The sequence below is a fragment of the Mastomys coucha genome, unplaced genomic scaffold (assembly GCF_008632895.1).
Source record: "Mastomys coucha isolate ucsf_1 unplaced genomic scaffold, UCSF_Mcou_1 pScaffold14, whole genome shotgun sequence".
Taxonomy (NCBI): Eukaryota; Metazoa; Chordata; class Mammalia; order Rodentia; family Muridae; genus Mastomys; species Mastomys coucha.
The window spans coordinates 85,535,831-85,550,889 of record NW_022196896.1 but is presented as its reverse complement, the minus strand read 5'-3'; the positions used below and the strand labels follow the sequence as shown (position 1 = coordinate 85,550,889).

At 44.2% G+C, this 15,059-nt stretch overlaps 1 protein-coding gene across 1 annotated transcript in view; it reads right to left on the bottom strand.

Annotated features, from left to right (window-relative positions):
* Positions 1 to 15,059, bottom strand: part of Cdk15 (cyclin dependent kinase 15) — an 89,792-nt gene that overhangs the window by 62,028 nt on the left and 12,705 nt on the right. Inside the window, exons 5-6 of the mRNA XM_031368842.1 lie at positions 5,883 to 5,977; positions 5,076 to 5,138 (exon numbers count right to left, since the gene is read on the bottom strand). Coding sequence (XP_031224702.1) covers positions 5,076 to 5,138; positions 5,883 to 5,977 — 158 coding nt within the window. The remainder of the gene's footprint in view (positions 1 to 5,075; positions 5,139 to 5,882; positions 5,978 to 15,059) is intronic.

Genomic DNA, 15,059 nt, shown 5'->3' with positions numbered 1-15,059 from the left:
TGTAGACCAGGCTGGCATTGAACTCAGAAATCTGCCTGCCTCTGCTTCCCAAGTGCTGGGATTAAAGGCATGCACCATCACTGCTCGGCTTCCATCTCTCTTTTTGCTGAACTCTTGTCCTACATTCACTGACGATGTGGGTCTCTGGCTAACAGCTGTTCCACATGGTATCCTTGTCCTGAGCATAGCTCCTAGTACCTGCTCCTCCAGTCATCTTCAGCTACTAGCTCCCACAGCCATGGGCTGGGCCACTTGGAATTGTTTGTCTCTGAAATGCCAGCTCACATCCCCTTTAAAAGGCGTCTGCATGTTCATTTCATTCATGTTTTCTGTCATAGTCAGAATGCCTTTTGCTATGGGATCCAGTAGACAGCTCTCATTCCCTCCTTCCTGACTCTCTCTCTCTCCCTCCCTCCCTTCTCTCTCTCTCTTTCCCTCTCCCCCCTCTCTCCCTCTTTCTCTTCCCCCTTACTTCTACCATGTTCTAATTGTTTCCATCCACCAATTTCTCTGGCTGCTTGTTTATGGCTGACTCTGCTAATGGTGTGTAGGTTAGTGGCCGTGGGGCTCTGTCCTTGGCCCGCTACCAAAATTCTTCTCGCTGCTCTCCATTAGCCTTCTTAACTCTAAGATGGCCTCAGCTAACAACTGTTTTGCAATCATTTCAAAATCTTTAACTCCAAATCAAATTTTTCTTTTTAAAACATGTGAGTGTGTATGTCAGTGTGTGTGTATGTGTGTGTGTGTGTGTGTGTGTGTGTGTGTGTGTGCATGCGCGCGCACGTGCATGCACAGGTACATGTGTGTTGTGGTGCACCTGTGTATGTCAGCCAGAACACAACTCTCAAGAGGCTTTTCTCTCCTCCACAGTGGGTTCCAGGATCAAACTCAGGTCCTCAGCTTGTGTGGCAAGTGTTTTAACCCACCAGCCCTTCCACTTTATCTTCTGAGACACAGTCAGTCTCCCACTGAACCCAAACCTCATTACCTCAGCTAGACTGGCTGGCCAGCAAGCCCCAGGGATTCAGAATGCCTTCAGTTCCCTAGCACTGATGTTACAGATGCCTGCCACCATGCCCAGCTTTTAAATGGTGGCTGGGGATCTGAATGGAGAGCTTTGTGCTTCATGCTTCTTCAGCAAGCACTTTACCCATCGAGCCTCCTCCCCAGCTCCTGAGTCTCTTTTGACTTTCAGACTCACATAGTCTGAAGTTCACTTAAACCTCCCATAATGCCCTTACTCAGCAAGCTGAAATGTAATTCACGCTATCCCTCCCAAATCCATTTCCTTCCTGTTCCTCCCTCGCTGAATCCACCACCATCCATCTTGCTGCTCAAAGCCAGAGATATTCTTGCTGACTCTTCTCTCACCCATCAATTTTGGCTAATTGATCACAGACCCAGGCACTTTCTCAACATCCTTGCACATCTGTAACTGTTGTCTTAACCAGCCCCACTGTCAAGGCTCTAACCCAGCAGAGTCAGCAGAGGAATTGCCAGCAGAGGGGATTGCCAGTGTGGGAGTTGGAGGTGACAGTGGATGAATGGAGGTGAATGTCAGGTTAAGGGAATATAACATACACACACACACACACACACACACACACACATAAATACACACACACATATACACATAAACACACATAAACACACATACACACACATAAACACACATACACACACACATACACACACACATACACACACATACATACACAAAAGAGAATTTCCCCTCCTTCCCATCCACTTCCCACACTGTCATCAGAGCAAACTATACAGAAAGAAAAGTCTAGTTGCTCTCTCCTTGCCTAGTGCCATTAAATGACACCAGTATGCTTCTAAAGATGTCACAATGGGGTCCTTTATTTTGTATGATAATAACTAACTAACTAACTAACTAACTAACTAACTAACTAAATAAATAAATAAATAAATCTCTTTGATGGATTCCACATGGAACAGCATGACACAACAGGCCCTTCATGCTGCGGCTTCTACTTCCTGGAGTCTCATCTTTAATTGCCCCTAATTCTGTGAACTACAAATTCAGATTTTACAAATTCAGTTCTGGGGTACCTTCTACCTAGAGAGATCATTTCTGACCCTACCTTAGACTAGTGTTTTGCCTCCATAGACCTCCCCCCATAAATTCTTATATTTATTAATGTACTGCTAACAAATTTCCAAAGTCTTTGCAGTACAGAATATAATTTGTAATAGTATTTGTTACAGGAGGATACAAAGACAGAGACAACTTTAGGGACATGAGAAGAGATAGGAAGCCTCGATCCTGAGTCTGATTGAAACCTCTCACTGGCTGAAACTCAAGAATTCCAACACAGTTGTTTATGGTCTTTATCCTTATCCAACTGTATACCTAAAATTCTCCAGAAATGCCACCAGAAAGCTCACTTTCAGTAAGAGGACATATCCCAACTGTGTTGAAAAGCCTGGCACCTGGTTTCATCTCATCAAACTGTAATACTATTCAAGATACCTATGAGCCACTTTATAACCCCCATTATTAAACAATAACAACAACAAATGGAATGGATATATAGAGAGAAGGGGAGATCTTTTAGAAACTCAGTAATCAATGAAAATCCAAAAGCTTTGAAAATCCCATATAGCTGGGTAGTAGTGATGCATGCCTCTAATCCCAGCACATGGGAAGCAGAGGCAGGTGGATCTCTGTGTCCAAGGCTAGCCTGAGCTACAGAGTGACTTCCAAGACAACCAGGGTTACATATTGAAACCCTGTCTCAAACATACATACACACACACACACACACACACACACACCACAAAACCCACACAAGTTTTCAATAAACTCTAACTCTGTCTCATGCTGGCTCAACCTGAAATCCTTTTGAAATCCTTTTCTGTGGCAAAGCCTGGTTTCACCCAAGAGGTGTGCCCTAAAAGATGGGAACTAACCACACGGCTATGTCTCCAGTCACACAGCCTCTGACAGTTGTGATGCCCTTGGCTGTGAGGACATTTACAACCTTACAGACACTTACACCTTACAGTTCTACAGGCAGCTTGATTTTATCCACTACTTCTCTTACCCCTAGGCACAAGAATCCTACCAGGAGTCCTTCTGTCTTCGTGCTCATTTGACGACCTGCTCTGTCTGTTTCCTAACCCCTGGGCCAGTGGGCCTAAGAGCTGTACTTCCAGCTCCCAGCCTCCTCCTCACCGGCCTACTGTTCATCCCCTCCCCCCCCCCCCCCCCCCCCCCCCCCCCCCCCCCCCCCCCCCCCCCCGCAGAGAGCCTGCCCCCAATAGTTGCTGGACAAGTTAAAGCTGCTCCTCTTCCTCTCCAGGCCAGCGTCTCCCATTCTCATCAATTCAGCTATAATTCTGCTGGTCAATAAGGCTCAACAATCAACCATGCTTGCCCACCCACCCCGCTTTCTTCTTCATGCCCCAGTCGCCAGACCCTCACTGAACCTCTTCTTATTCTTCTCCACACTTCTGCCATAGCTACCATACATTAGGTTTTGGAGGTTCTTAACTGGATCCCTGACACTCAGAGTCGGTCCACCTCTGCATCATGATGGTTAATGCTAGAAACTCATCCAGGCTTGATCCTGGATTTTACCGAGCCTGATCCCCAGCCAGTCATCTCCTCACTGGGTCTGACAAGCACCGTGCTAGTGCACACCCAGCAATTTCCAGCTGGGGTCCCTGCTGTAACCTCTTCTTCCTCATAAAACTTTTATCCCCATACAATATAATTGACCATACGATTCCCCTTCCCCAACTGTATCCCACAGCTAGAAGCTTGCAGTCAAGCCCGATGACCAGAGTTTGATTCCCATGACCCATACAGTGGCAGGACAGAACCGACTCCCATAAGCTGTCCTGACCTGCATACCCCGGGCCACGGCATGTGCGTATTCCCCCACCACACCCAAAACTAGTAACTAAAGTGCAATAAAACTAATTAAACAAACAAGAAAATGCTCACTTCTTTGCATTGCTACAGGACCAGGTCTTACTTTTTATCAGACGTTTAAACAATTTTTTTTTAGTTTTCATTTTATGTGTATGAATGTTTTGCCTGCATGTTTTTTGACCATGTACCACCTGCATACAGTGCCCATAGACACCAGAAGAGGGCAGAAGATCCTGAAGTTACGGATGGTTATCAGCTACCATGTGGGTCCTGGGAACCAAACCCAGGTCCTCTGTAAGAGCAACCAGTGCTCTTAACCACTGAGCCTTCCATGTTGCCCGCCCCTTACAGGCTTTTTTTTTTTTTTTTTAAACGTTGTAATAATGAGGGATGTCTTCTCATCTCATTTTTGCAGTAAGGCTCTTGAGGGTAGGGATTCTGTCTTCTGTGTCCCTTATCCTTCTCCGCATTTCAGTGTCTGCTGTGTGAGTTACTCAAGCCTCAAAATCTGTTTTTCTCCGAGCGTTCTTCTGTCTAATCAGCCTCTAATTTTTCAAGCAGTCCACACTCTCCTCAGCACCCTGCTCATCTTCACACAGTGACCTGAGGCTAGACCCAGTCTAGATGCCAGTGTCATTACAGTAACTTCTCTTGTCAGTTTCCGGTACACCCCTGTCTCACTGGCATTGTTAATATCACTCGATTCTTCCCACATCCCAGGCAAAACTCCACTTCTGAATCAGTCAAAATGTCTGCTTTCCCCACTCCTTCCTCTCCTGGAACCATTAAGTACTGCCATTTTAAACCAGAAGGGTGGTGATGCCCACGAGGTAGCTCCCTGCTTATGAGCACTGGCTGCCCTTGTAGAAGACAGGAGTTAGGGCTCCCAACCCCCACCCTGCAGCTCACAGCCATCTATATAATTCCAGCTTGATGTGAGACAGGGTCTCACGTTAATGTCTCGGTAACCTAGAATTCACTGCAAAGGCCAGGCTAGCCTTGAATTCACAATAATCCTCTTGTGTCAGTCCCCGGAGCATTGGGATTAAAGGTGTAAACCACCGTACCTGGTTCCTGTGACTGTATCACAGACTTCGCTCTGTGATGGTTGCCTGTCTCCAGATGTTTCTGCTGTGGGCCAGCCTGACAGCATGACTCTTAAAGTACTCACCCTGACATTGTGAGGATGGAGCCCTCCAGGATGCTGAGACATGTACTGGGCCAGGTCGGTGTGCTAAACAAACCAGCAGAGAGAGAAGGGGCAGAAGTCGTCAGTGGAACGTAGTGTCCTAAATCACACCATAGACTGGTGAGGAAGTTCAACCAAAAATACGGATATTTTAAAGTAAAGTGTAAAAGGAAGATAGCCAGATCTTTCTGATTATCCCATTGTTAATATCAGACATAATATCTTTCTAGTTGGCTGCTGGTGCGGGGAGCCTGTTTCTTGGCACAGGGACACCCATTTAAGTGACTGGCATACAACACCCAGCAAAGCAAATTTTCTCTTTCTGGGAATCCTTGAAGGCAGGTCAGGTACATTTACCTCAGGATTTCTTTCTGATAATTTGGATTTTTTTTTTCTCTTTCCAAAATACAAGTTGAGTTACTCTTTAGTAAGCTTATATATGGTCTTTAAATATCTTGTGTTGTTTATCTATTCCTTACATCAAAGAAACAAATCAGGTTCTATTAGCAATTAAAATAGCCTTTTAAAAATGCCCCATTTTTTTCTGAGAAAGCAAGTGCACGATTCTAGTTTGCTACTGGTGGCTAGGGGGACAGGATGGACAAAATCCAGGTAAAGAAGTCCGAGTGATTGCCAGCGAGAGCAGCAAGGCTGCACTTTAGCACATCAATGATCCATCAGACTGTCCACACCGTAATGAAAGTTTTATCATGCCATAAAATATTAACAGATTCATTATACAAGCACCAGGTTTTCCCCTCATGTGCTGTAAGAGTCTGAAGAACTCACCATGTATTCAAATACGAACGTCAGAGTCTCTTTGGTGTGAACAATGTCATGCAAGAGGACAATGTTGGCGTGCTTCAAGCCCTTCAGGAGAGACGCTAGAAAGATTTGAATAAGATATTATATCAATCACTGAGAGTGAAAGTGCCTCTTTGAACCTATTAACCAGTATATATATACACATATTTAACATTTCAAATCAAGCAGTCATAGGTTTTTACAGCTGGGGACAGATCTTTTCTGGAAGAATATTTGAAATGACAATAGACCTTAATTATTTTAAAAATGGTGACCCACTGCATTTCCACAACTGCCCTCTCTAACCGGCTTGATGGTTGCCAACACCACTTCCATCCACCTAATCCATTTTCTCAGAGCACTCTGGGCACTTTGTGAGAATCTCTCCTTGGAGATTCTCACCATTCCAGATTCAGAGCTCTAAGAGCCTGGGCTCAGAGATATACAGCCCATTAGAGGAGTGGGAAACTGTCTGATTCACCTCTTAGAGCAGGAGTTTGTAACAAGTAGCCAGGCTCTAAGATGTCAGGTCCAGCCAGGGACCAAGGAAGCTAATAGACATGGTCAATGGGAAGCAGGACAGGAGTGTGGAGTAAAGAACTGTGGTAAACTGTGCAACATGGAAGGGTTTCTTTTTATTTATTTATTTATTTATTTATTTATTGGTTTTTGTTTTTCGAGACAGGGTTTCTCTGTGTAGCCCTGGCTGTCCTGGAACTCACTCTGTAGACCAGGCTGGCCTCAAACTCAGACATCCACCTGCCTCTGCCTCCCAAGTGCTGGGATTAAAGGCATGTGCCACCACTGCCTGGCTATGGAAGTGCTTCTTGAGGGAATATTGCAAACCTCCTCCATGGAAATCAAGCTTAAAAGAGAGGACTGAGCTTGGGAAGCCTTGTGGAGTAGTAACACTGACAGCTGTCTTTTGCCTACTATGTAACAGGTTTCTAGAAGTAGCTACTTATTTATTTATTTGTTGGTGCTGGGGATTCAGCTTAAGGCATTTTACCAGTGACCTGTCCCCATTGTTACCCCATAAAAGCATCCAATTAAAGGGGAGAGATTGCCACAAAAAGGCCTAGAAAGGTTGTCTTTGGCAGTTCCAGAGAGATGGAGGACCCATGACTTGAGAAGGATGAAAACAAAATAGGCTTAAAGAGATGCTAAGTTTCAGCATGAAGACTATAGTGTCCTTAGAACTAAGGTGATGTTTGATACAACAGATCCTGCAGAGGACTAAGGCTGGAGGGGTTCTGCAAATACAGAGCGAGACCCTGTCTCAAAAACAAATAAACAAACAAAAAACTTACAAGAATGGAACAGTATAAAACTCAAATCACAAACACCAATGTACATGCAAACTTAGGACATAAAAGGAGAGGCAGGAATATAAAGGGGAAGAACTCTGAAGGGAGAGAAAAGGAGGGCCAGACTGAGTACAGGAGCCGAGGACAAAATATCACATATTCTTGCTCACAGTCAAGAGTTAAATGCATAGAGGGCTGGGGAGATGGCTCAGTGGGTAAAGTGCTTGCTACCCGAGTATGTGGACTGACTCAGGTGACCAGCACTGCATAAAAGCTAGGTAGGAGCGGTAGCCCAACTGAAACCCAGGAGGAGTGCAAAAGGGATCTCTGGAGCAAGCCACCTACACAGGCTAGCTGAATCAGCAAACCTGGGGCCAGTGAGACTCTGCCTCTCTACATATTGTAGGCGTGATCAAGGAGGGCAGTGGAACTTCTGGCCACTCGTGGAACCAAGTACACACATGCACATGAACCACAGAGCACACAGATAATGGAAGTATGTATGTATGTATGTATGTGTGCATGCACACATGTATGTATGTATGTTTTATGTGTGTTCTATGTGGTATGTGTGCATTGTTGAAACCCACTATTTTGTCCTCTAACTAAAAACATTAATTTAAAAAAAGAAAAATAGCATATTGAAAAAAAAATCCTCAAAATCCAGGTTCTGATTTTGTGCCTACATTTCTACTTGATGAATCTTTTGCACCACTCTTTCCTACTATAGAGCTCTACAAGATTAAGAACGAACGAACTCAGAGTTGTGGAGGAAGCTCAGTGTCCTACACAGTGTCCTACATACTTGTCCTACAAGCATGAGCACTTTGGATCCAAAGAACTGAAGTAAAAGCTGGGTGTGGGAGTGCAGACCTATAATGCCAGTACTGCGGAGCATAAGGCAAGGGCTTGTGGGACAGTTTAGTAATCAGTGTGCTTCCAGTTCAGTGAAAGATCCTGGATCAACAAATAAGGTAGAGAAGCCATTGAGGAAAACACCCACCATCAATCTCTGGCCTCCACACACCTAATCACACATGTACAAACACAGGTGTGTGCACATACATGCAGCTCTGCCATCTGGGAACACACCTATTCCCTCAGGAACCTAACCTGTTGTGCTTGTTATTGGTTTTGCTTCCTGATGGTTGGTCTCGCTTCTAGTTGGAACTCCATTATTGCCCTCAGAAAGCCAACACTTCTTAGTCCATTCCTTTCTAGTTGAGCTACCTTGCCTTTACCCAAGAGCTACCATGTGACCTAGAAGTGTCCATGACTGGACAGTTCGCAGCCCCACCTACTTTCAGTGACGACTGGTTCAAAGACAAGCAAACCCCAGCAGCTCAGTAAAGCCCTCCTCTGCTAGCTGGCACCTTCAGGAAAAGAGCTGCTTTCCTTTCCACAGTGTGGAATTTTCCTTGGAGGGGCTGGAGCCAGATTCCCAACACCTGCTCACAACATGCCTGGGCATAAAAGGAAGTCAGAGATTAGCTGGGGTGTAGTTCAGTGGAAGAACACTTGGCTCATATGCAGGAACTGGGGGTTCTGTCCTCAGCACCACATAGACACACAGACACACAGACAGACATACACACACAGACACAGACACACATATACACATACCTTATTTCACACCACACACAGACACACACACACACACACACACACACACACACACAATTAAGGCAGAGAAACTAGTTTGGCTTATCAGATGTCTTAGTAGTGGCATTAACAGTGCCATGCAAGCCTGTGGTTGTTAAAGTGGCCACTACTCTTATTCATTTTTTAAAGTCAGTTTGAGCTGTGAACCGCAACGCATGCCTTTAATCCCAGCACTCAAGAGGCAAAGACAAACAGATCCTTGTAAATTCTACGAAGTGAGTTCCAGGACAGCCAGAGCTACGCAGAAAGACCTGGTCTCAAAAAACCAAGTCAGTTTGGGGCCAGCCACTCTCCCAGTTGAAGGAGTTCTGCTGCGCCTGCCAGTCTACTGTGCTCTTCTGAGCGGTGCCCACTGGGTTCTTATGGACCAAATTTATTATTTCACTTTTAACTGGGGGTTAATTTTGTAAGTATGAAGACCGGCTTCACTGCATCTGTTTAATATCTCTAGGCCCAGACTGACATCTGCACATGCGCGGAGTTGACTGTCTTTTGAATGTTACACCACCTCCTCAGCCTGCTACTATGCCAAGAGTAAGCACTTAATTTCTCGAGCAGCTTAAGTGATGCTGAGTGTCTTAAGGGAGAGCTGCCTGTGGGGCCAAGGAGTCCTCCCAGGAATCCTGGCCCTGACACACTCTCTCTCAGTAAGCTTTGGAGAATTTCCCACCTTATGGAGAGAGATACCATCTTTCCCGACTTCATTTCACAGGGTTCTTATGAATGAATTTACTCAGACCCCATTCCTAAAGCCCTTGGCAAACAGCAAATGTCATAGAGATGCATATTACACTTAATACCTCACACCAGCTTCCTACCGTGAGCCTATAAAAACTCCACTCCCGCTGGCGAGATGGCTCAGCGGGTAAGAGCACTGACTGCTCTTCCGAAGGTCCTGAGTTCGAATCCCAGCAGCCACGTGGCTCACAACCACCGGTAATGAGATCTGACGCCCTCTTCTGGTGCGTCTGAAGACAACTACAGTGAATTACGCCGGAGCGAGCGGGGCCGGCAGAGGCCCTGAGTTCAATTCCCAGCAGCCACAAACATGATGGCTCACGAGACAGGGTTTCTCTGTGTAGCCCTGGCTGTCCTGGAACTCACTCTGTAGACCAGGCTGGCCTTGAACTTAGAAATCCGCCTGCCTCTGCCTCCCAAGTGCTGGGATTAAATGCATGCGCCACCACCTCCCGGCCAATAAATAAATCTTAAAAACAAAACAAAACAAAAAACTCCACTCCCAGTCATAAAGTCTCATTTTCAGTATGTTTCTGCTAGAGGTTTTCAGTACCTCCCAGATTTATAGCAATGACTTCTGACCGTCAGTTGAGAACATGTGCATTTTAGGTACATTTTTATTTATGAATCATTTCATAACTTTCTGTTTCTCTACACACATATGTATGTAAGGACAATGTATCCACAGATGTAGCTCAGTGCTTACCTAGTACGCCCAGGGCCTTAGATTCGATCCTTAACACTACACATTAAATCACATTTTCTTCCAGAGGAAATGCAAAAACAAATTGCTAAGAATAGTAGAATAGTTTAATTAATTAACTTACTATTTACATATTTATTTCAAGACCAGGTCTCTCTGCAGCCCTGATTGTCCTGGAATCAAATATGCAGGCCAGGCTAGCCTCAGACTTGTAATGATTCTCCTGCCTCTGTCTCCCAAGTTTTCGGATTGCAGATACCTGCTAACACAGCCAGTTTTCATTTGACTTTTAAAGTAACTTTGTTCTTACATAATTGTATTACTAAAACTCCTCCAGCTTACTTTAAAAGTCATGGTGGCATGTATTGTTAACGCAGTGCTAAGACACTCAAAGAACACATACAAGGGCAGGGCGGACTGCTGACAACCGTGGGCTTCAGTCTTAACTTCTGTTGGTTTCTCAATAATATGGTTTTGCAGGAGAGGGGAAAGTGTCCTTGGCTCCTTTCTGTTGTGAACTTGTTTGAATCAGTCTTATCTTCAGCTCACCCGACCTTTGCAGAAGTAAGCTAAAGTGATTCACACCTTCTGCCTGTTATGTAGTTTAGAGCTCGTGCCAACAGCAGTCTCTCTCTGCTTTGTTTTTCATGCCCTCCGCCTACCCTCCTGAAAATCTACTGTCAATTCTGCAAAACACATCAGACCCCTCCTTTCTTTCTGTGTGGTTGACTACTGTCCTGGGCTGGGCCATGCTGGCATCTAGCAAAGGCACCCCCAGTGGTCTCCCCATTTGTCTGTCCTGCTGACTCTTCCTTCTACAACGGTCTGAAACTGTGGCTCTTTCCAGTAAGTCAAAGCAAATCTCTTCTGATTCCCAACCCCCACAGTAACCTCTCATCTCACTCAAGGAAATCCCAAGGCCTGAGCACGACCTGCCAGGTTGCCTCCCTGCCCCCACACTTGCTCCAGGCCCTTCCTTAGCTCTCACCTCTTTCCATTCTCACCACCTTGCTCTGGCCACAATGGCCTCCTAACTGTTCCTCTGACACTTTCATTTTCAAACACACCCCATCGCCCTCCCCCAGTAGGACTGTCATTTTCTCCACCCACAATTCTCTTGCCTCCCCTGTTTGCATGCTTTCTCCCTCCCCTTTAGGACTCTGCTCAAAGTATTCACGTAACTTATGGACTTCCTTTTCCACTCATTGCAGATGAAGTCGCTCGCAGCCTTCTGCCTCACACATCCCAGCAAGCCTCTGCTTCCTCACCTCTGTTTATTCCCCTCTATTGTTCTGATCAGTGCCTGCCACCAGACAGATACATACTTACACACACACACACACACACACACACACATCTGTGGTGGTTGTCGCTCTCCCCTTTGCTTCATGGAGAACAGCCACTCTGGCCTTTTCTGCTCATTGGATCCTTGGTGCTTATTAGGACAGGGCCAGGAATGTTACTTACTATTGGTTTTGTGATCATGTCTTCCATAGTATCATATGTGTAGAGTCGATGGCAGTGTTTCTGTTGAAGATGCTTTGGCTCCTGGCTCCTGTTAGGCACCTTCCTTGCCTAGATCAAAAATTGTTTTATCTCCTGCCCCTGTTTACCATTGCTTTGCCAATGCCCCAGGATACTGAAAAGCCATATGGAAATGGAATTTTGCCGAGTAACTAACAGGGGATTTGCATGAAAAGCAGGTCATGGTTTAAGTGTTTAACTCATGGAATTACTGGTACCTGATGGGGTCCACACACCAGAGGGTCTAATGTGCTCTAGCCTCCAAGTATGTATGAGAAAGAAATGCAGTGAGAAAAGGCCTTTCTTCTTCTACTTTTGAGGACTCTCTGGTCATCAGAGCAGGATAGGGGATCTGATCCAAAGATTAAGGATATAAAAGTCAACTGGGAAAGAAGAAAGATATGAAAACCAGCATGATGATTCTGGGAAGGATGTTTTCATATTCACACCTATCAAATAATACGGATGTGGTGACTCATGCATTTAATCCCAGTACCTCTGAGATGTATGCAAGTAGGGAGACTGAGAGTCCAAGGTCATCCTCAGCTACAGAGGAAGGTCAAGGCCAGTTTAGGCTACATGAGACCTTGTCTCAAAATAAACCAAACAAATGGACTAGCCTAGATGTCAGCATACTCACTTTTGTTTTCTTCAAAGAAAAGACATAGAGATAAACTGGGGGTATAAATGAGTCACAATGGGGTTACGTTTGGATCATCCTAGAGACTCGAGAGTGTCTTCCATTGAGCTGTATCCTGTTCCTAAAATAATGTGATGACAAGGATAGTCACAATGACAGCAGCTAACACTCCTAGACTATTTAAGATATACCAGGCATTACTGTCAGAATTTCACATAACATTAATTTGGTTTAATCATAAAATACCAGAAAATCAAGAAAGATGAATAAAACACTCCAAAAGAAAATAGCCAGTACTGATCTTTATTCAACATAAAAGATAACTAACATATTTAGCTATAATATAATATAATTTAATATGTTAATATATTAAATGTTATCAAATGTAGCATTTAATATTAGTTATAATTATTATGTAATTAATGAAATTTTAAATAATATATTACACATATCACATTTAGATATAATATGTGAGATATTTAATAATTCAGGGAAAATATTTCCATCTCACAATGTCATACAAATGTTTAATTTATTGGTTTCCTTTTTTTTTGTTATGATCTGCAGTTGAATGATTTTTTAGAAAAACTGATGTTTTGCCAGCACAGTGGTTCATGATATTCTGATGTTACTCTATACTGTTCTATTTAGTTTAGCAAAAGGTGTAAAACAATAGTCACAGATATAGCAAGTGTGTCTCCCAAAGTCCTAGAGTATATCTGTATATCCTGGTAACCCTGGTAACCAAAGCCTTCTCAAGTCTATAGGCTGTTTAAAGACACAGATTGACCCCCACCTCCTGACTTTGCACTTCCAGCGCTAACACAAGCCTGGCATGTGGTGCTCAGTAAATGTTTGTGAATCAATAAAGACTAGGCCACAGGAGTCAATAATGGAGTCCATCCCAACTCCATTAGACATTGAACAATAAAGGATTTACAATTCCTTATGTTACATTCTCTCTGGCAGAAGAGCCACAAACCGAGATAAGGAGTCGAGTTATGAATCCCAAGAAACAGTATGACCTAGAGAAGTGCTTGTTAAGGCCATGAGTAGTTCTGATTTCTTTGGAAGCTAAGCCCCCATCATATTGTGTCCTCTGGTGTGATGGTGATGTATTTTGGGGGGAGAGGTAACCAACTACTTCATGCTGAGATTTGAAGACTGCTCCAACAAAAGGAATTCATAACTGGTACCATAAACCACACCAGAAGTCTGATCATGCTCGGGTGACAGGCCCTAGTAGGAAAGCTACTGTTGTTTTGCTAAGTAAACATGACATGGCTGTTAAATTGCCTTTGGATATTTCTGTTCATATCCATAGATTAACGGTGCTGGCCGCTTTGATCAGAGAGATGCTTCTCTTTTTGTGTGCTGGGCAACAGTTACTGAAGAGACTCATAACTGGTTAAAGTGCTAAGAATAAGTGCTTACTGAATGCTCATCATTAAAGAAAACATCCGTATTATCCTCTCCAAGGCCCAGAGACCATGAAAGAATAGGAGACTGGAAATAATGTAAAAGCTGGAAGTGTCATGGAACGGTATCTTCAGGGGATGACACAGCCATAGCCATGACACTCTCAGTCACCGCGACAGCCTGCAAGACACTGGGCCTATCAACATCCCACTGTGGAGGAGGGGAGTCCACAAGTCCCCAGAGCTCCCTGAGGACTTACACATAATTAACAGTTCCCAAGGGACAAGGCATCTCCTCCCTGGTATAGCCACTGCTAATTTGTTCATATTCCTGTAAGTGACCTTAATTAACTCATTAGTTCACTCCCCACAAAATGACACGAAAGGGGAGGTGGTAGAGAAATATTGATGGGGTAAATATGATCAAGATAGATAAAAAAACGAAACAGTCACAATAAAACCCATATTATGTAAAATTGATACATGCTAATACAACACTTTTTAAGGCCAGTGAGATAGCTTGGTGGACAAGGGTGCTTGCCACACAAGTCTGGTGAGTTCTATCCCTGGAACCCACGTAAAGATTGACAAAAAGAAGAGCCTGTACAAGGTCGTCTTCTGACCTCCACATAGGCATTGTGACATAGCTCTGAGTGTGTCTATGTGCATACGCATGCACACACACACTTTAATAATAATAATGATAATGATCATAATTTTAAATTTTAAAAGTCCCTCTCATATGCCATTACCCTGGGGTTATTTCTCATAGGGCTGTAAGTAGGCACAGAATATGTTATGCCCTTGATGTAACCAGACTCCTGTCAGCCCCGCCTGCCCTCCTCCATCCGTGGTAATAGCTGACTTGAGATATTAATCAGACTCTTTGTTGATCTTATTGGATGACCCCAGCAAGGTTCCTGGACCTCTTTTTAGTGAATTTTCTCACAAATGGATTAGGAGTAGTTACTTTACTTTACAGTGCTCTCAAAAGGATTTCAGTGGCAACCGTTTCTCATTTAAATGCTGCCATTTCAGATTCTGCAGGATGAGCGGGTAAGCTGTTGAGCACACGATCACATTCTTTACTGGAGAGTCACTTCTGAGTTTGCCCAGGTTTTCACACAGAGAGTACAGAGAGCCGCTTTCTTTCACACAGAGAGTACAGAG